Source organism: Cydia pomonella, chromosome 13 (genome assembly GCF_033807575.1).
Source record: "Cydia pomonella isolate Wapato2018A chromosome 13, ilCydPomo1, whole genome shotgun sequence".
Lineage (NCBI taxonomy): Eukaryota > Metazoa > Arthropoda > Insecta > Lepidoptera > Tortricidae > Cydia > Cydia pomonella.
This window is the reverse complement of record NC_084715.1, coordinates 8,921,987-8,943,441: the sequence shown is the minus strand read 5'-3', so window position 1 is coordinate 8,943,441 and position 21,455 is coordinate 8,921,987. Positions and strand designations below refer to the sequence as shown.

General features: G+C 37.0%; 2 protein-coding genes and 1 long non-coding RNA gene across 5 annotated transcripts in view; 1 reads left to right on the top strand and 2 right to left on the bottom strand.

The window, feature by feature from the left end:
- Positions 1-688: 688 nt before the first annotated feature.
- Positions 689-3,577, bottom strand: LOC133524112 (mRNA-decapping enzyme 1B). The gene has a single exon (XM_061859962.1). It carries the CDS (start codon positions 3,463-3,465, stop codon positions 2,203-2,205), a length of 1,263 nt encoding a protein of 420 aa, XP_061715946.1. The 5' UTR covers positions 3,466-3,577; the 3' UTR covers positions 689-2,202.
- Positions 3,578-5,602: 2,025 nt separating this feature from the next.
- Positions 5,603-21,455, top strand: part of LOC133524103 (trifunctional purine biosynthetic protein adenosine-3) — a 70,866-nt gene continuing 55,013 nt past the window's right edge. Inside the window, exons 1-4 of one of the 3 annotated variants that reach the window (XM_061859949.1) lie at positions 5,603-6,012; positions 8,267-8,514; positions 9,470-9,650; positions 14,285-14,498. In XM_061859949.1, the coding sequence (XP_061715933.1) occupies positions 5,839-6,012; positions 8,267-8,514; positions 9,470-9,650; positions 14,285-14,498 (817 nt within the window). In that variant the 5' untranslated portion in view covers positions 5,603-5,838. The remainder of the gene's footprint in view (positions 6,013-8,266; positions 8,515-9,469; positions 9,651-14,284; positions 14,499-21,455) is intronic. The other 2 variants (XM_061859951.1, XM_061859950.1) reach the window with 2 other exon arrangements.
- Positions 9,404-21,452, bottom strand: LOC133524121 (uncharacterized). Its single transcript, XR_009800330.1, has 2 exons — positions 20,729-21,452; positions 9,404-9,629 (listed from the first exon to the last, which is right to left on the bottom strand). It is a non-coding gene; the product is annotated as an uncharacterized LOC133524121 (long non-coding RNA).

Here is a 21,455-nt window from a genome sequence, read left to right as displayed (position 1 = left end):
TATATTTCTGGTCAGGCTTTAGATTCAGATGTCATAAAGAGAGAGCTGGCAGCATACATTATACACCGTTTTACAACCGATTGAACCCTTTGTACTATCAAAGACGTCAACTGCAGCGCAGCTACAGCCCAATATCAACCTTCGTGTATTCCGACAAGGTTCACGATAGGCGTGGCGTGCAAAGAGCTAGATAATATTAGTTATGTTCTGGCGTGTTTCTTGACTGACTTCTTGAAAGTTTGATGTTTTACATACCAAAGTAACATCCATGCTTTACGGCTTTTTATTTTTTTCTGGTTTACACTTAACCCGCCTAATACTAGTGAAGTAGGCTTCCGGAAGTTTTTCAAGTTAGATTGAAGTTGCCAGTAGTACCAAATGAGGTGGCGTGTGCGTTGCATATTTGGTATGACACTGTCTATGACCGTAATATGATAAGATTCATATACTAGCCGTGTCTTATCCAACCTCGACATTGGCAGAATCATCAACACCTTGATGGAGCCATAACACGAAAAATTTATTGAACGATGTTCAGGAGGTTAAGGCCAAAGAGTAAAGTAAGTTAAGGCCTCCATGAAATCTATCATTAATCAGTTCGAAGCCACAAGAAAACCGTGTAATGTGTGCCACAATCATCGTCGGTTTGGATTTATTAGGAAGGATTAAAGATCAAATAAAATGAAAGTTATAGATGAATGAACTCTTTAATTTGGATCTATTTTGATGCAATTCGAAATATGTAGTGTTTTAATTATTTCATAACAAAGTTAACATAACATGGTTTTTCTTGGGAGCATTGAGAACTCGTGCACAAAGTATTAATCGGAATTTAACGATTATTGAATCTGATAGGCCAGAATGAGTCTTTATCAAATACTAAAATGCTCCCATACAAAATGACTGAAATGATGAATATCAAGTACAACCAACTGTCATTAGCCGTGGATCGTATTTTGTTTTTCGACGAATTATCCAAAGAAACTCGTTAATGGCCAGAAAATGACCAATTGTCAAAAATACCATAAAATGGCATGTTAGGGAGATGTTTTACCTCAAAGTAATTCTTATAGAATTTCAGATGTTACATACATTTCATACATAGTGTTAAACTACACTTTTGAAATAATAATTACAGGTTAAAGGTAAAGTATCCATATTTGCATAACATAAAAGATTTTTTAAATATCTGTCAACCTGTTTTGTGTTTCAGGAACTTATTACTTATTTTTATTTCACAAATTGGCATAAATAATCTCTTTACTCTTAATCAGAAATGAAAATATCAAGGCCAATATGAATATAAGAAATCAGAAATATAAAAACAGGCTAAATGGCTTTAAAATTATAAAAAGAATCCAATTAGAATCTGATTTTCCCTGTAATACAAAAGATTAAACAAATTACAGTATTGAAGAAGTTAAATATCAAGATTATGATCATCCTAGATTACTAATAAATTTTAAACACATAAGTAAAGCTAAAACTGATACATAAACTACTAAGGTGAAGTAACAAATACTTTTTGTAAAGTTATAGCAATTTTTGCAGTCCTTACAAAGAAATAACTATCTTCAAAAGGATGTCCTTACTCAAGTCCATTGCAACAAACAAAATATGCTAATAAACTTTTTAACTTCCATTAGACATAAAATACCTTAGAAAAATAAGTATTGTCATTGAAATTCTTTCTTTCCTGAACTATTTTAATATTGCAATGAACTAACTTAGTTAAACTAAACTAGGTAATGAAAGTTAAGTTGCAATTTTAAGATTTTGCTGTTACCTAAGAAGCCAATACCAATATCACAAATAGCTTTTCAAGAAACAATTTACATGACTCGGATTAAAGCATGTCACTAAAATTCATTCTTTATACAGGTATAAATGACAGTCAAAGTGTTAAAACTTATTTACGAAGTCTGTTCAAACAAAGGAGTGTCTACAAAACTAGGAATCTACATGTTTCAAAGGATTTATGGTTGAAGTACATGCAGAATGATCAAACAGACAAGAACAGAATGTAGCCACAACTGGGTTTAATGTTACTTACACACTTTAGTATACTTTCACAATTACAAGGTGGAATAGTAACCCATGTTCAGTTAAATCATGATACATGTACCTCAACCTTTACACTTTGATTAGCAACTGTACAACAGCAACTGGCAATAACAGTTGCTAGTCAGAAAGAATGAACTTTTATGACACAGAGAATGTCTTCTCTGAGAAGGATTTGACATAGGCTTCATGAAGCTTGTTGACAAAATCAGAGTCATGCTTAAGTAGGTAATTGAAGGCTTGCAGAAGCTGATTCCTCGTCAGCGGTTCAGGGGAGGGATGCACTTCTCCTACAGTAGCCGTAAACATTGTTGGAGGCATTAATGCTGGCTTCGAATGCATCGGTAGAGAGTTGTTAAGTGGGAAAATGCCCTTCTCTAAATAACTGATGTCCTGTGATTGATTCAAATAAGCAGCTGGTGGAGATGCTGGCTTAGGAGAAGACATGTGCATTAGATTTAATTCAGTCTCCAATGTAATAGGCCCGTTAGTATCTAACCCACTTAGCAATGGACCCTTTTGAATGCCTGGTATCCTTTGCTGGTTTTGAGATTGACTATTATTCTCAATGGGGGTAGACTTCAACTGGAACCCACTAGTTTGTCTCAATGAGGTATCGAGAGAGATGTTACCATTAGCATGTACCTCTTGAGGTGTGACCGAGCGCTGCTGTTTTTCTATATGTTCGACGGAGTGAGCAGGGTTGCTCATAAGCCTTTGAAGCAGGCCAGGTGCTTCCCGCGAGTCCGGCTGCCGCGGTCCGAAAATTCCCGGCGACGGCAGTGACGATACGGCAGGCATTTGTACTGCACCACCTCCACCCGCCTTCGCAAAGAAGTCCATCACGCTCTGTGACGCCATATCCGGCGCCCGAGCCGCCGACGCCTCGCTCTTGTTCACCACGAGACCCTTGTTGGAATTAAAGTCGTCTTGCGCCTTGCTCAACATACTGAAAATATCCACCGGAGGGTTAGACGGCGTGGAACTGTACGCAGGCGTTTGCGGCATGTTCTCAACGGGCGCTTGTTTTATAGACTCCTTAACCAAAGAATTGAGTTTCGTCGCCACTCGAACGCACTCGTCTTTATCGTAGAACCATATGCCGTAAATACAACACTTGGCGTTCCGATACAATAGGAAAGGTTCCTTTAATTGTAATTCTATTCCTTTCGATACAGGTTCGATTAGGTTGTTCGTATTCAATCTGTTCATAATCACCAAACTGTGATACGGTTCTCCATTCCGACTGTACACAAACAAAGCTCCTTCGATGTTCGTTTTCTCCCATTCGTTCTCCTCAAATGTATAAAGTGCAACGTGGGTAGCACTGTCAATTATTTCTCGCGCGTATGGATCTGCCCTCTTCAATGCAGCAAAATTCATACGTAGACCGGTGTCAGCCATTTTCAACGCAACAAAACACAAGTTTTACACAAAAGCAAGCATCGCAGCAAAAATGACAAGAACGAATGGATAAAATTCGCCATATTTGGGACCGTTCCGTACTCTCACCATAACATTTTAATCAAGCTTTTAGTTTAGAAATATTGAAAGATATTTTAGTTTTGTAAATAAAAGTATAATTAACTACTTATTTTTTAAATTAAATCTACCTTCATCCGCTTTCTGTATTTTTTTGTAATGATTGGTTTTTAAATGATATATGCTTACAATGGAACGTAAAGGTAGAAAAAAAAAATCCTGCGTTCAAATTAAATCTATTTTTAGCGCGAAGGATTCTATTGTTTTGAAATTAAACGTCTTCAAAAATGTTCAAATTCCATGTCCAACTCGGAATTTGAATCCAGAGACGGACAAAATATATTCGGGAAAACGAATAACTAAAAATGGTATACGAATAAATTATTCGTTAGCTTACAAAACAACTACATACTTAGCTGTTTGTTATCCCAACAATTAAAAAAGTTTTCTACGGGTTTATCTGGTCTGTTTGATGTCGATGACCTAGAGTCCTAGATCTATCATAATATGTAAATAATTTTAAATAAATCATAATGAACATAGTCTCTGTCTGAAACTCACTAGTACACAACTGTTAAGAAAATTGAGTTATGCGGTTTTCTCTTTCATTCATATAAATGTCTCTCCTTGGTCCTAAAATACATTGGAGTTGCTTATTCAGATTTGCTATCTGAGCGTGTATTAAATATCATTCATGTTATTTTTCCGAATAAAATAACGAATAATTCATTTATATATTGAAATTTTAAACGAATTATTTATTACGAATAGATCATCCCCGGATAATCGCACGACGAATCATTGTGCATTCAAATAATTATTTATTTAGATGTATTTTTTTTTCGAATAATGCCCCACTCTGTTTGAACCCACATCTTTCGATTGCCGATCTAAATAATTGGGCTTTTATTCTATTCTAATATTTCTTATACTAATGTATGATTAATCAAGTTATTTATATTATCTGCAAAATAATCGTCTAAGTTAAATTTCATAATTGCGACGAATATACAGAATGCTTGGTATATCGTGTACCAAACAGTCACTAAAATGTGATCCAACATTTATTTAAGCACAACTGGAATTTTCTGCTCCAATGGTTATTTTTGCATTGTTCCTGATATTTCCCATTTTATTAAGTTTAGGAATTCCCGGCTCCGGTACTGTGTTTATTTGTATAGAAAACCAGTACCCGGAGTACTCCCTACACCTGACCAGATTCCCTCATAACGCAGTTATCACCGTGATGCGGATCCGCACGCCGCTCCGATGTGTTAAAGAGATGGCGCGATATATGCATGTATATACAGGGTGTCAATTTAGTCACCTGCAACAATTTACGATATGAATATGTATATAAGTCATGCTGAGCAACGTTATCTACGGGAACAACCCCGAAATACTGCAAAAAAAAAATGTCTGTTTCATATATTTTGGCTGGTATGACGTTGACATTTTCTACGGGAGAGTAAATTTTTTTTTCGCTTCTTGGTTGGCCCCATAATAAAAGTTGATCAGTATGACTTATATATTCACACCGTAAATTATTGCTGGTGACTAAATTTACAACCTCTATAGATAACCCGCTCGTACACCGGAGCAGCGTGCGGATCCGCAACCGCATCCAATGTGTTGACCGCCCGCCTACTAGCTACGGTTACCGGTTACCCGATTGAATGAGCTCCGCACATTGAATGGTTGTTGATGGTATATCGTATGTTGTATTATTAGAGTCAATTCCCAATCTTACGAATGACGTCGTGTCGTGGAAATTTACCACCACCACCACCGGTTTCAAATAATAAATAATGTTAATAAATAGGTAAAAGCAAGACCTCAGGATCCAAACCGGTCAAGTCAAGAATATTTTAATAAATTACATCAACTTGGATACAATTCCATTGTTGATATTTTTTTATTATTTTATACATGATTTCGCTATTAATTTAATTGCTTATGCCACTGAGCTATGCCATGATGTAATTTTATCATGAGGAGAAGTTGACCTTTTGTCATTTTGCTCCACACTGATAAGTGAACGCGACCGTTTCTGATAACTAAACGTCATTCGAAAGTTTACGCGTGTTGGAAACGGTAGGGTCTTGTAAATAAATCAAGAAATCGTAATTAAGTTGCAATAATTCATTTATTTAACTTTACTACCTAGTAACGCTGCATTAAGGTTAACGTTTATAGTTTTTAATGATATTGTAGCGTATAAACTCGGAATAAATCGACACGTGATTGTTCAGTATAAACAAGTGGTCCTAATTTGTTGTGACCGCCGAATTTAAAATGGTCGATCAGAAAAATGTACTAGTGATCGGTAGCGGAGGCCGCGAGCATGCCTTGTGTTGGAAGTTGGCAGATTCGCCGTTCGTTCGTCAAATTTACTGCGCGCCAGGTAGTGTCGGAATTTCCACAACAAACAAAGTTCAATCCGTCGAGCTCGACATCAAGGACTATCCAGTAAGTTTCTAATAAGAAATAAATCATATAATATTCTCAATATATAATTATTTAAAAAATAATATGCACTTTAGAAACTGGTTATGTTAAGATCGTAGTTCTAAACTAAAAGTTTGTGTGCTTTTACGAGTGTTTTATTGCGTGTACATTTTAGCAGTGTAGTTTAATTAGTCGGTAATAAACACTTTATGTTATGAAACAAGTATAGGTAATAGTGGATATCCATTTGAAAGTACAAAGGTGAACTTATTCCTAAGAGGGATCTCTTCCAGCTAACCTCAAAATGTAAGAGTATTGATAGTAATATATTTTAGACCATCTATTTTGTTCTTAATAATTAATAAAAATATTAAATTTTATAAATGTTTCATATTTAGAGAAAATGTGATATTATTGCAAGAGAGACTATGAGGTAATTTTAAAATACTTATATAATATCATATTTATTTATGACTGTGTAACATTTATAAAATTAAAAGTTGATTATAAGTTTATACTGCCTAGATATAAATTAAAAAAATATTTTTTTACTTTTCATTGACTTTCGACTCTTCCAAGCAGACATAGAAGTTTTGGTGGCAGAATAAAGTGATTGACAAAATGAAATATCAACATGTCAACAATGTATTGGTAGTTTGCTATTCTTTTGGCATTGTATACTACAGTTCACCATTTTTATTTTTAAGTACTAAATTTTTGTATTTGATGTTCATTCTTGTTATTTTTCGGTAATTTACAGCAAGTAGAAGCTACACCGTTTAATTATTTATCTATGACTGACTTATCGATAACAGATTTATCAATGTTTCATTTCATCAAACACTCGTTTGTGCCACAAAAACTTCTGTCTGCTTCCAAGTATAAGTAAGGAACAAATTAAATAAGTCTATATTTCTATTTACTTCCAAGTAACTAACCAAACTCTTGTAAAGGAACAATATTAAAAAGGTACCTTTATGACAAGAATAAAAGGAATGTATACTAACCTTTGCTTTAACTTCCTGTGGATTTAATAATATCTCAGATTTTTGAATTTTATTTTCGCTTAAAATAGAATATATAAAAAATTGTAAAAATGTTTTCTCTATTGCCAATTTGATATTAATAGTATCAAAACATGTCAATTATATTAAGGGATCAACTTGCTTATTATGTGAGTTACTGATAACCTCTAACCTTCATCTTGGAGTAGATATGTCGTGAGACCATTGGAGCTTGACTAGTGGTACTTAAAAACAAATTATGTAATGATAAGACCAATAAATCTATATAAAAAACTTATTATGACATTAAAGCTGTCCAAGAGGCCTCTATGGGTTGGATCTATATACCCATGCAAGCCTATCGGAAGACCGGCATTTATAGGCAACACGTAAACGTCGTAGTACGTAAGTAAGGCATTTTGACCGTGCCGCGCTTACCACAGCTCGCGCCGTCGGGTTCCGAGCAGCACGAATCTTCTTTTTCCTCGCGTTGTCCCGGCATTTTGCCACGGCTCGCGGGAGCCTGGGGTTCACTTGGCAACTAATCCAGAGAATTGGCATAAGCACTAGTTATTACTTTCAACCCCCACAACATCTGGGATTACTCCGGGTTCCTCACGACGTTTTCCTTCACCGAAAAGCGACTGGTAAATATCAAATGATATTTCGTACATAAGCTCCGAAAAACTCATTGGTACGAGCCGGTGTTTGAACCCGCGACCTCCGGATTGCAAATCGCACGCTCTTACCGCTAGGCCACCAGCGCTTTTTTCCGAGCAGCACGAATAATTACGCTATTCGCCGCGTGCGTCCAGTCCGCGGCCAAGGACAGAGAATAAAACTGGAGTTTGTAATGAATAATTATTTTGGAATAATATCACTGTAACACTCACTATTTTATGATGATATGTGAGAATAAAGGAATGGACGCACGCAGCGCGCGGCGCGGCAGGCGGGGCGACGGGCGGCACGGCAAGCCGCTATTGCTGTCGTCTAAAACAGATTCATTTAAGCCATTTTGATAGAGCCAAAACAGATTCATTCAAATTTCGAAACCGGGCGGGCATGAACCAAATGTATAGATTTGAATGAACCTGTTTTGGACGACAGCAACGGTGGCTTGCCGCGCCGCCCGCCGCACCGCGCGCCGCGGGCGTCCAGTCCGCGGCCTAAAGATTAGCAAGCTTTTTAGTTTACTGCATAAACATCAAACATATCCATTTTAAAAACTTTATTAAGTACTTATATTTATCTAAATATTTCTCCTTCAGGTACTAGCACAATGGTGCAAAGATCACTCCATCGACCTAGTCCTAGTTGGCCCAGAAGATCCACTAGCCAACGGCATAGTGGACGGTCTAATCTCGCATGGTGTGAAGGTTTTCGGACCTACGCAGGCCGGAGCCCAGATTGAAGCCAACAAGGACTGGGCTAAGGGTTTCATGGCGCGTCACCAGATACCTACCGCGCGGTATAAGTCATTCACGGATGCTTCGGCAGCTAAGGCTTTTATTAATGGGTAAGTTGGTTGGAACTGAAACCTTTCTCTTCACTTTTGTAGAAGTACTGTTGTATGCCTAATGCCTACAGAATATATATGTAACTTCATTCATACGTTTCGAAATTGCTATACATTTGTAGTTATGAGGAACCCGTATTTGTTCTTTAATTTGTTGACCCAGCAAATCCTCGTCTTTCTATCAAGGGCTGGTATCCGTATCCGTGGGTATGTGGTAAGGTATGCGTGTGGTAAAATACCCAGCTTGCACCTATTACAATCAAAGAATCTTAACGCTCATTCATATATTTGACAAATGTAAACCTTACTTCAATGGGAAAAGCTTGCATTTAGTGTGAAGATCGTGTATTGGCTTCGCTACACTCATCCTTAATAAACAACAATTTAAACGAATCGCAAACCCCAGCCTCCATTGACCCGCGACCCGCGTAAACAAAGCCTGATGAAATAGGCCAATGCCAAGTATTTTTATATTATCAATATATAATGTTTTCCGCTGTAAGAGTAAAGAGATAAGGGCAGTGTAGAGTCTAGACTCTGATAAAGGACATAAATATATTTTAACGTGTGTTCCTGGCCGCTTTCTTTTATGGCAGATGACCTATTCTTATATGTATGATGTCTCACCGTCTCACCGAAAGGGTTGCACTATTGAGGCTTGCTTTCGTTTTAGTTCGAAATCAATAATGTTACGGCCTTATTGAGGTCACTTTGATCCACTGCGGCTAAAGTTTCTTCTGATTTCCGACCCCTCACTAACGTAATAAACTATGATTATTTGTGTATCAAGCAGTAATCTTATTTAACAAATATTTATTGGATTACTAAGTATGGTGATACCAAAACTTACCCACATTCAACTAGAGTTGGATAAAAGCAAAGTAGGCGGTTATGTCATTGCCAGTTATTTATTTGGAGCTATAACAGCATTAAGTATATTTTTTTCTATTTTTAGCGCCAACTATCCAGCGTTAGTGGTAAAGGCTTCCGGTCTCGCGGCCGGCAAAGGAGTGGTGGTCGCTACCACAAAGGAAGAGGCCTGCCAAGCTGTGGACGACATCCTTACTGACGCCAAGTATGGCGCTGCCGGGCAAACAGTCGTGGTTGAAGAGCTGCTGGAGGGAGAAGAGGTTTCGGTGAGTTAGACAGCAACTATCTTAAATGACCTTCAATGTACCATATGTCTTTGCAGTGAGGTTTACAAGTTGCCAGTTAACAGTCTGGACGATATTAGGTACTATAGTATAATTTCGGCGAGCTGCAAAAGAATTTGTTCACTATATAAGATTTAATATAAGGAATCCCTGTCTTCTGTCTTGCCAAAGACAGAGATCACTGGTCATCACTGGAGGAGGCCTTCACCTTCACAGGAGGGGTTCTTGCAGAATAAAAAACAAATAAATAGAAAAAAGAAAAAAAAAAAAATTAAACGAAATTTTAATTGCTTGATATTATAACATTGTAACTAAATACTAAACCTAGCGTTAATTCAAGTGTATTGCTTTCGCTAATTATGTTTGTTAATTAAGTACCTGCGAGAAATAAAAGGCTGTTTTATTTTTATTTTATTATTTTTATTATAAGGAATCCAATTTTGGGATGGGAGTAGGCTAGCAATACGAAAAATTTAAAATCCTGACCAAAATTTGGACATCCCCCTAAAAATCCTGATATTTCCTGGATGATAATTTCTTTAAAAAATCCGCTCATTAAATCTCTTAATCTAAAACTATTTGCGGGCCAATAGCCCTTTAACTCCCTACAATACGCTGTAACTACAACATAACCTTCCCTTTCATCTACTCTACAATTTCAAAATTTAGCTAGATTCTAGTAGTTAGTTGAGGTTTCTAAAAAACCCTGACAGTCTTCAAGTCCCACCGCACCCCAATCTTGAACAAAGACCAAAAATCCTGACATATCAGGGGAAAAACTGATGTATAGCAACCCTAGATGTGTCATACACAAAACTATGTTGACGTCTTTCCTGTAGACATACCCAATAGTTAAGGGCTATAAAGAGGTTAATTTTATTGAACCCTTTTGCACATGAAAGGGTACTCCTGTTATTTGGATAACGATGATAAAATCATTACCTACATTCCCACAAGCTGTTAACTATTGTTCACTGGAGAGAAAACTTGTGTGTTCATCAAAACTGTAAAGTTTTGTGTTTGATCCCATCTGGGAGTGACCAGAGTCACTCTTGGGTATGACAGCTAGCGAAGCGAATTTTATTCATGTATGTATAACATATATTTTGCGATCACTATATCCGACTTGCTAGTAATGAAGATCTTGCAATGAAATGTTTATCAAAGTTCAGTAGACTTTCACAATGTATTTGATGAGTTGGTCTACCCCAATAAATAACGTGGAACAATCTACACTAAACTATTACGTAACAAACATTACCTACACAGTATCTCAATACAATAATCAATTGCATCTTATTGCCTTCTTGAGATCAAAGCACTCCTTTGCTATTCTAATTTCGATCTTAAATGTAGGAATATAAGTAATATCGGTACCAATGCCAACTGAATTTGTTGCATAGTTGTAAAGTTATTTGAGACGGTTACGGGACTTTGGACTTTAAGAACATTATAAAATCGATCTTATATTAATTAGTATCAGAAATATAGCTAACCTGTGACCTGTGACCATGCACGCGCGGACTATATCGATTAATCAGTATAACTGTAGGTAGATGTACAAAGGTACATCTAGAGTTCTAGACTAAGTTTTCACAGCTAAATACCTATATTGTGTATGTTGCATTAGTTGTAAAGTACTGTCACGTAAAATATTGTGTCAACCATCCCTAATCGATCACCTTTTATCTCAAGTAAATCCAAAGCTAGTAAATTTTGATATCTTTCTTATCAAACCTCGTAGAACCCAGGTTCATTCTGGCGTTGTCATTGACACTAGCCATGGGACAAATTATATATCCAGAAATTTTCTTCTGGATACAATTACAATTTTGAGTGAAAATCACTCTAGCTCATTGTTGGGTCCCATTTATGACGTATTAAAAAAAAACTACTTATTAGATCTCGTTCAAACCAATTTTCGGTGTAAGTTTGCATGGTAATGTATATCATATATTTTTTTTTAGATTTTTATTCTGTTATTTTAGAAGTTACAGGGGGGGGGGGACACATTTTTTCACTTTGGAAGTGTCTCTCGCGCAAACTATTCAGTTTAGAAAAAAATGATATTAGAAATCTAAATATAATTTTTGAAGACCTATCCATAGATACCCCACACGTATGGGTTTGATGAAAAAAGTTTTTTTAAGTTTCAGCTCTAAGTATGGGGAACCCCAAAAATGTATTGTTTTTTTTTTTTTTTTTTTTGTGTAAAAATCTTAATGCGGTTCATAGAATACATCTACTTACGAACTTTGAACAGTATAGCTCTTATAGTCTCGAAAAAAAGTGGCTGTGACATAAACGGACAGACACGGACATGACGAATCTATAAGGGTTCCCTTTTTTGGCCTTTTAGCTACGGAACCCTAAAAATCTAAATTTATATAAAACTAGCTTCTGCCTACGACTTCGCCTGCGTGAAATAATAATGATGATGATGATTGATAAAAAGTATCCTATGTCTTTTTCCAGTCCTCAAACTATTTCCATCCCAAAGGGTGTAGCAGGATAGCCTAGGAAAAATTGCCCCCAGCGATTTTGGGCCGAAACTGTAATCAAACGATGCCTTTTGGGGAGGTTATACTCTGCACAAAGTTTCATCCCTCTGTTACCCCCTGGGGGTGAAAAACACCCGATTAACCCCAAAACTGTTTTAATTATTTTTTCCTAAACTATGAAAGTGACGAATTTCAAATTTCGTACAAATATTAATAAGACTAAAAGCTATGTGCTAAAAAAATATTAACCCCCTAACCATTGAAATTCTTGTAAAAAAACAAAAATAAAAAAAGAATCAACCTGTATATCAAGTTTGGCTCATGGTACCACACCATTTTTTTTTTCAAAAATGAACCAGTTTATATTCTACATGATACAAAAGTTTCATGGACCTACTCCAGAAGGAACATTGCGAAATTAATATGTATTGGCTCTTTGGTGCGTACTATTCATTGAACTCCCACTAAGAGCCTTGCATTATTAATAAACAATGGCTTGCGATCGGACCGCTGCTCGTGCCCGATTTGAAAAAGGTAGGGATAAAGAAGTATGAATCAAACTCATTTGTACATGGATCTCAAGTTTGGCTCATGGTACACACACCATTTTTTTTTTCAAAAATGTACCAATTTATATTCTATATTATATAAAAGTTTCATGGACCTACTCCAGAAGGAACATTTCGAAATTAAAATAAACGTACTATTTCGTAGCTACTAATCATTATACTCGTATCATGCTTAATACGCAACGTCTCGGACCCGAACACAAAATAATTTAAAAAAACCGGCCAAGAGCATGTCGGGCCACGCTCAGTGTAGGGTTCCGTAGTTACTCTTCCGTCACAATAAGCTAAACTGGAGCTTAAAGTATAGTAAATTGTTAACCAAGGGATGAAACGGTACCTTTCACGTGAGTTAAACAAATAGGCAAATTTGCATAATCAGTACCTAATTAAAGTATGTCTTTTTACTATGAAGGGGAAACTTTTTGCGATAACTCAAAAACAGCTAAACTGATCATGTCCGCTATAGTTTTCATTTAATGTCTTTCTTAAGCTCTACTTCCACGATTTTTTTAATTTTTTTTGGACCTATGGTTCAAAAGTTAGAGGGGGGGGGGACACATTTTTTTCTTTCGGAGCGATTATCTCCGAATTTATTCACTTAATCAAAAAATGTTTGTTGAAGACCCCTATTAGTTTTGAAATACCTTTCCAACGATACCCCACACTGTAGGATTGAAGCAAAAAACAAAAATTCACCCCCACTTTACGTGTAGGGGAGGTACCCTCAAAAAAATTAAATTTTTAGATTTTATTTTTGTTTTTTTTTACAAGAATTTCAATGGCTAGGGGGTTAATATTTTTTTAGCACATAGCTTTTAGTCTTATTAATATTTGTACGAAATTTGAAATTCGTCACTTTCATAGTTTAGGAAAAAATAATTAAAACAGTTTTGGGGTTAATCGGGTGTTTTTCACCCCCAGGGGGTAACAGAGGGATGAAACTTTGTGCAGAGTATAACCTCCCCAAAAGGCATCGTTTGATTACAGTTCCGGCCCAAAATCGCTGGGGGCAATTTTTCCTAGGCTATCCTGCTACACCCTTTCATATAACCGATTTGATCAGTGGTTGAAGTGTGAAGTAATGCAAAACTGGCGTGATGGGCTTTATGTCAGAACCTGGAATCTAAGTTTAGGTGCACAAGCACTCGATTGTAGCAACTATTTATCTCGGAAGAACACGTGCTATATTCAAGATAAGGTTAAGGGTGATTCCTGCTTTTAGAACACGTGTACTGTAACCGTCATTCAGATCAGTGCAATTTGCTTTTTCTTAGCTTAGGATGAAATTGTGAAACGTTAAATGATTTACTTCTACGCAAGGAAAAGGCATTATGTTGTCATTTTCACTAAATATTACATTTAGAACTACAACCAAACAAATGAACAGTCTGTCACCTATGCTATACCGTTTCCGTCAAGTTGGTTCGGTTATCACACTGGCACCGCATCCGGTGCCTCGTCAATGTGAAGAACGCCTTACAAATAAAGATTGTCTTAGGTTCTTGTGAAGCAAACACACATGGTAAAAACCTAATTTCACTCTCAGGTCCTCGCCTTCACTGACGGCGAAACCGTCTCCATGATGCCCCCCGCGCAAGACCACAAGCGCCTGGGCGACGGCGACACAGGCCCTAACACCGGCGGAATGGGCGCCTACTGCCCTTGTCCCCTCATAACTCCAGACCAGTTACTGGACGTGAAGGACCAGGTGCTGCAGAGAGCTGTCGATGGATTGAAAGCTGAAGGCATCAAATATGTTGGTAAGTTGAAATACAACAGATATTAGGCCATGTCACCTTATAAGCACTACAAGACGAGACAGTGATACAGGACAGGACCCAATAAAGGCGGCCTAATGTCCCCGTCCACTCATACAGGGGTTTTTGATGTCTTGAAGGCCCAATGTATCAAATATGTTCGTGAGTTAAAGTATAGCAGGTACGAGTAAGGCCTTGTGTCTCCTTAAGCAAGATGTTATAGACTACAACGGGTGGTTTTCAAAGTAACGGAAGATTGAGGGCACCAAATATGTTGATTACTTTATTCATATTTTATTGCGATCATGCTCATTGCAGAAGATGGTTAAACTAATAATGATCATCTTTACGGATATGATGGTAGTCGTTCTGTAATCTATCGTGTCCCTCTTGCATTTACAATTACATACTAGCAAAGAGAATTTGAAATAGAGGTGGATTGTCAAAGAAGACACGTGATCAAAACTTTTAGAACATTATTTGAATTTGATCCTTATTCTTTCACTGATATGTGTTAAATTTATTAAATATCAAAAAGTGGCGCCATCTTACCGGGCATAGACCAAAGGTTGTAGCGCCATCGCTCGAAACGATGCCGCCATAGCTTTGTCCTTAGATCTATTAGAAGGCGCCACTTTTAGATATTGAACAAATTCAACACATATCAGTGAAGGAATAAGGATCAAATTCAAATGACGTTCTAAAATTACTGTGGCTACAAAGTTTATTATCTCTCTCTACTTCAAATTCTCTTTGATACTAGTTACTATGTAAGTGAAAGCAAGATAAAAGCTAGACGATTTTAGTTCCTGTTTCAAAGTATCCTTGGTACTCGTATCTAGAGGTAGATAAAATGAGCGGAAATAGAGCTGAAGGGCAGTTAACCAAATATCAGTAGTAAAATTTATATTAAGGGAGTTGCATCACACGGGTGCGTGATTAGGTTTGTTTGTCGTAAAACAAGTAAACAGAATCTAAGCATTGATTATATTACAAATTGATAACCCGTAGCCACACCCGCTGTAGATATACGCCTATCATTTGGTTAAGGTTCCGTTGGAGTTCTGGATGAACCTCAATACTACGGACAAGAGATTTAATACATTCGTGAAAAATAGTTTTTTCTAGCTTTGCTGTTAAGGATGCATTCACACTTGGTCGAGCTCTGCACGCAAACATTATCGATTACCTGGCAACCTCATAATTTGCATTCGGGGACCTACCCGGTTAACTATCTACAATGATGGCGCTTTTTCGCGACACGGCAACCTGTTTGTTAAATGTTGCCAGCATTTAACAAACAGATTTAACTAAAAAGGCCGCCGGTATAACAGGCTAGTTGATAAATTTTTATTCATGGTATCAGTCGATCAGGTTTGTTTTGAGGGCCAAATGTCTATATGGGACCCATTGCCTTAAATCAATACAAAAGTCACAAATGATAGTCAAAGTCTGACGAAACGCTCCTAACAAAATGGCAATACATCGTGACGTCACCATGTCATAGAAGCCGTTTCGATGTATAGAAAACAAGGAAATTGGGATCTTGCCTGTGAAAATGAAGGCATAAACCCATCTGTCAGATTTTGCGATATTGGTATTAAGAAAAGGTAATAGGGTAGATATTTCCTAAGAGGGACGAATGGATTTATTTGACTTTTAAGTTAAGCGACACAATTAGAGTGACAGATGAAAATACCCGCAATTGCGAACGTCGATTTTCGCGATTAAAGCCCTGATAAGTCGCAATTATTGCGAAAGTCGATACAATGACCCCGTACAGTCTCCGAGCAGTGATTATCGGGCCAAGTATTCACTTCGTGGTTTGTTATCGCGTTATGTTATGTCTGCGTCACTTTCGTTGGTCGTATGAATGCAAAATGAAAGTTTGGCCAAATATGACTATTATGTGTTACTGGCCTAACAATTACATCATTGGCCTGTTGTTATCTGTGACCTCTATCGGATGAAATGCCTATTACTATTTGTAACTAAATGGTACAAATATAATAGTTATGTCAGTTAAATAGGTATGACAATTTGGTAATGATAGCGATTAGGGTTTTCAATATCCATTGATATTTAGAAGGTAAAGGTACCTAAAAATTTTATCGGCATTGAAATATAGGTTTAAAGACGGTGGTTTAATAAGACTATAAATACATATTTAGGTGCAGAAGGTACCGAAAAATGATTTAAAAAAAGTCGTAGCGCTTTTTTGGATCACAATACGGCTACTATAAATTTAATTAGCACTCTTGAGGGGCTTGTATCGATTCGCATCCTCAGTTTTTGACTTTCGCTCGATAGAAAAAAATCACGAACTTGAGTCTAAAATGTATTAAAACTAAGGTCCGACCGAGAACGCTTTTTTTGTCTCGGCCGAGACCGAGATTCAATGGTATTCTCGGCCGAGACCGAGACCGAGAATTTATAACATAGAAAAAAAAGACGAATTTTGCACTAATAATGTTTTTATAATCGAAATTCGACGATTTATCAGAATAAAGTTATCATAATCAATTCGTAGCGCTATTAAATAGTATTTTTAGGGTCCCGTAGCCAAAATGGCAAAAATGGAAACCTTGTAGTTTCGTCATGTCCTTATGTCTGTCGGTCTGTGCGTATGTCACAGTCATTTTACTCAAAAACTATACGATATATTTTATAACCAATTTTTTTTTTTTATATAAATGTAACATAAAGTTTATAAAAATTCATGTGACTCGTCATTACAAAGGTTTTTTTGATTAAGTAAATACTTTTGGAAATAATCGCTTAAAAAAATAGTGTGATCCCCTCTAACTTATGAACCGGGAGAGCCAAACCATTAAAACATTTCTAAATAATAAAGCTTAATAAGCAAATAATTTATCAGGAAAATATTTTGAATAAGGTTGGTTAAGCCATTTAAGAGTTATAAAAAAACTGATCTTATTAAAACGACGAAACGGCCAGTAACATAGGCTCTTTTGCTTGTACGGCTTGTATTGTATGAAGGTACGGAACCTTCCATTATGCGTGGTCCGACGCGCACTTGGCCGGTTTTTTCAGTACGGATGTGCACAAAAACAGGTGCACATAACAATAATCAAAATAAAGAGTTCTATATTGTAACCCAAAATATCCGCCACAGGTGTCGTTTTGTACTTACCTACTGCTTTGCTTTTTCCAGTTAACAGTTAACACAAATATATTTAGTATTAAAATATCCAGTGTTATCTTCAACTCACAACAAGTTAACGCGCCTATCCGATCCCAACACTTAGTATTTGATAATAATTGGCTTAAAATGTGGGTACGAAACCAATTTAATTCACAAAAAAACGTCACACCAAACGGGCGATGCAACCAACAAGTGGCTTAGACCCCGGCACTCGTGCGCGGAAAATTCAAATTCACCAATGATAACTCATTGCCTATTCTCGGTCTCGGCAAGAATCTCGGCCCATTTTGGCCGAGAGCCGAGACCGAGATCTCGGCTCGATTTTTGGCCGAGAATGCCGAGACCGAGACCGAGACCGAGATCTCGGTCGGACCTTAATTAAAACATTTGTAACAAATCATGCACAAATTAAAAATATGAAATAGTATAGGGAACGTATTACTTTTTTATTTATTTCAACGTACAAAAAATAAACATCCAAAAACATGATATCCGCGCTCCCGGGCACGCACTACCATCTCGCTCGCGCTTACGATCAGTAAGATTGAGAGGAGAACATGAACTTATTGCACCTTAGGAGACAAAGGGACGGCTACTTCTTCATACAAACGTAGTCCCCATTTTCCTTTCTAAATATTGGGGAAAATATTTTTTGCCTATTTTGATGTATATTAAACATAGCTATGCTCCTACGTTTGACTTTTTTCCATTTTTGATTATTGTAAATATTAGGAGCGCCGACCTATTTCATACAAATGTTTAAATGCTCCTAACTCCTAATAATCGAAAAAAAATCAAACATAGGAGCATAGCTGTCGTTGATATACAACAAGTTGTGTCAAAATATTTTCTATAATGTTCATACCCAGAGAGGAAAATAAGGACTACGTTTGTATGAAAAGGCGATTTCGTACGGGTCCTCTATTTTCGTCTTAACACGAGATAGTACGCAATATCTTACTTCGATGACCTTATTTACCGGCTCCAAAGACCCAGACGGACCCGTCTTGTTTACCTAGATGGCGCGTGCTCCCTATCATTAGGATCAATCCTACTTTCACTAGAATTTACGTCTGTAATGTATTTATAATTTATCAGCGGCTGACACAGCCTATGAAATCTGCTATACCTACTTAGTTAGGTCATAAGTTCTGTGACACAAGGTTTTGACTGATAAAATGTACTATAAAGCATTTAATAAAAAAAAAAGTTAGCCATGATTTGAAAACTTGTTTTATACTGATCAAAACGTTATTAAGTCTTGGATGGCAATGGCAGTCAAAAATTAGCGCATCACTGAAAAGTACCCTAAGTTTGAAGGGTAGCTGAAGTACAGACTTGTCGGAAATGTCGGAGAACTAAATGCTGGTGATAAAATAACGTTCTAATAAAGTAGGTTCGTACAAATAAACAATTGTATCTATTACATTAATGTGACACTGATTTTTAATCCCTTTTGTATGGTACAATTTTGTGACGATCATGTTTTTTTTTTGGATATGGAGTTTCCAGTTTATGTTTGTGTCTACGAGTATTTCAAGGCCCACCAGATTGGAAGATTTTACGCAATTCAAGGCTTGATTGTTATATTTATAGTTGATGGCTGAAGCGCTAGTGGCCTAGCGGCAAGAGCGTGCGACTTGCAATACGGAGGTCGCGGGTTCAAACCCCGGCTCATACCAATGAGTTTTTTGGAACTTATGTACGAAATATCATTTGATATTCACCAGTCGCTTTTCGGTGAAGGAAAACATCGTGAGGAAACCAGACTAATCCCAATAAGGCCTAGTTTACCCTCTGGGTTTAAAGGTCAGATGGCAGTCGCTTTCGTAAAAACTAGTGCCTACGTCAATTCTCGGGATTAGTTGCCAAGCGGACCCCAGGCTCCCATGAGCCATGGCAAAATGCCGGGACAACGCGAGGAAGGAGGAAGGGCTGACTGCGTTTCTGGTGAGGTTTAAATTGCATTATTTTTGTTTTTCTGTCATGTTCAAGGTTATGCAGATTTAACTAATCAACTACTTTAGTGAGGCTGACGTCTAACAGAGAAATCAGGATATTTGCATATTTAGAGTATGGCAAAACAATGGAGATATCGATGGAGTTAAATAACACCAAAAATATTCAATACTAATCCAACGACAAATTTTTAGACCCGACTTAAGATTATGTTATATTTATAAGGCGAGAATAGACTTTAAACGTACAATCTAAAAGGTGAAACAAATACTAAGTCAGGTCATAAGTTCTGTCACAAAGGTTTGGACTGATAAAAAAGCTATAGGTACGGTCACGTCTGAAAATATCGATACGAAAAAAGTGCCAATAATATGTATTTTTTTTATACTACGTCGGTGGCAAACAAGCATGCGGCCCGCCTGATGGTAAGCAGTCTCCGTAGCCTATATGTACGCCTGCAACTCCAGAGGAGTTACATGCGCGTTGCTGACCCTAAACCCGCTCCCCCCTCGTTGAGCTCTGGCAACCTTACTCACCGGCAGGAACACAACACTATGAGTAGGGTCTAGTGTTATTTGGCTGCGGTTGTCTGTATACTTACACAACTATTGCCCCATATATTAAGGTATACATATTTTTGCCACATTTTTCGTATCGATATTTTCAGACGTGACTGTACAGCCCCTTTATTATACATATATCTTCTTCTTCCTCGCGTTGTCCCGGCATTTTGCCACGGCTCATGGGAGCCTGGGGTCCGCTTGACAACTAATCCCAAGATTTGGCGTAGGCACTAATTTTTACGAAAGCGACTGCCATCTGCCCTTCCAACCCAGAGGGTAAACTAGGCCTTGTTGGGATTAGTCCGGTTTCCTCACGATGTTTTCCTTCACCGAAAAGCGACTGGTAAATATCAAATGATATTTCGTACATAAGTTCCGAAAAACTCATTGGTACGAGCCGGGTTTTGAACCCGCGACCTCCGGATTGCAAGTCGCACGCTCTTACCGCTAGGCCACCAGCGCTTCCTTTATTATACATATATATGGGTTAAAAGGTTATTTAATGCTGAATTATTTACAATATAATTTAACATAAATGTACTTACCCATGAAAGCAATAAATGATTACAGATTACTAAATGGTACAGGACCTCATTTTTAACAAAAGCTACTAAAGTCAGACCAATTCGATTTGAAGTCACATACCTCAACACTCGGTTAGAGGTGTTCAGAATGTGTGGTAATATGTATACATGTTTATTACATCTTATAACCACAATATTGACGTCATAAATACTATGCAATTACATGGATGCCTTATGACCTGCCATTGTTACAGTTTACGATCACATATAAACAATAGATAAATACTTAAAGATAACTCGAGCAAATGCGTATGGCAACAGTATCTGTGAACATGTCCTGTCATTAAGAAACAGACTTTATTTTTATAGGCATAAAGTTGTGTTTCTATTTTAAACTGTCAATTAGCAATGTTACGTAAAAGTTGCGATTGTTGTCTTTATTTTTGTTTGCGGCTATCTAATTAAATTGTTTTTTAAATGCTCGCTGATAAAACGAAAATTTCTTAAAATATTACCTACTCGTAGGTATTATGTAGGTATTTTGTATATATGCGTGTATTTGAGTTGTCTAAGGTGCTGATTATCTTATTTTTCAATATGAAAGAAAAATCTACAACGCTTTAAAAGTTGATTTTAAACTGCCATCTTCAAATAGTCTCAAGCCGATTGGCCTTTTTGGAATTAAACTCTATCATGTTCTGACTAAGGTTTAAATTTCTGAGATCTGATTTCTAAGACTGACTTTGTC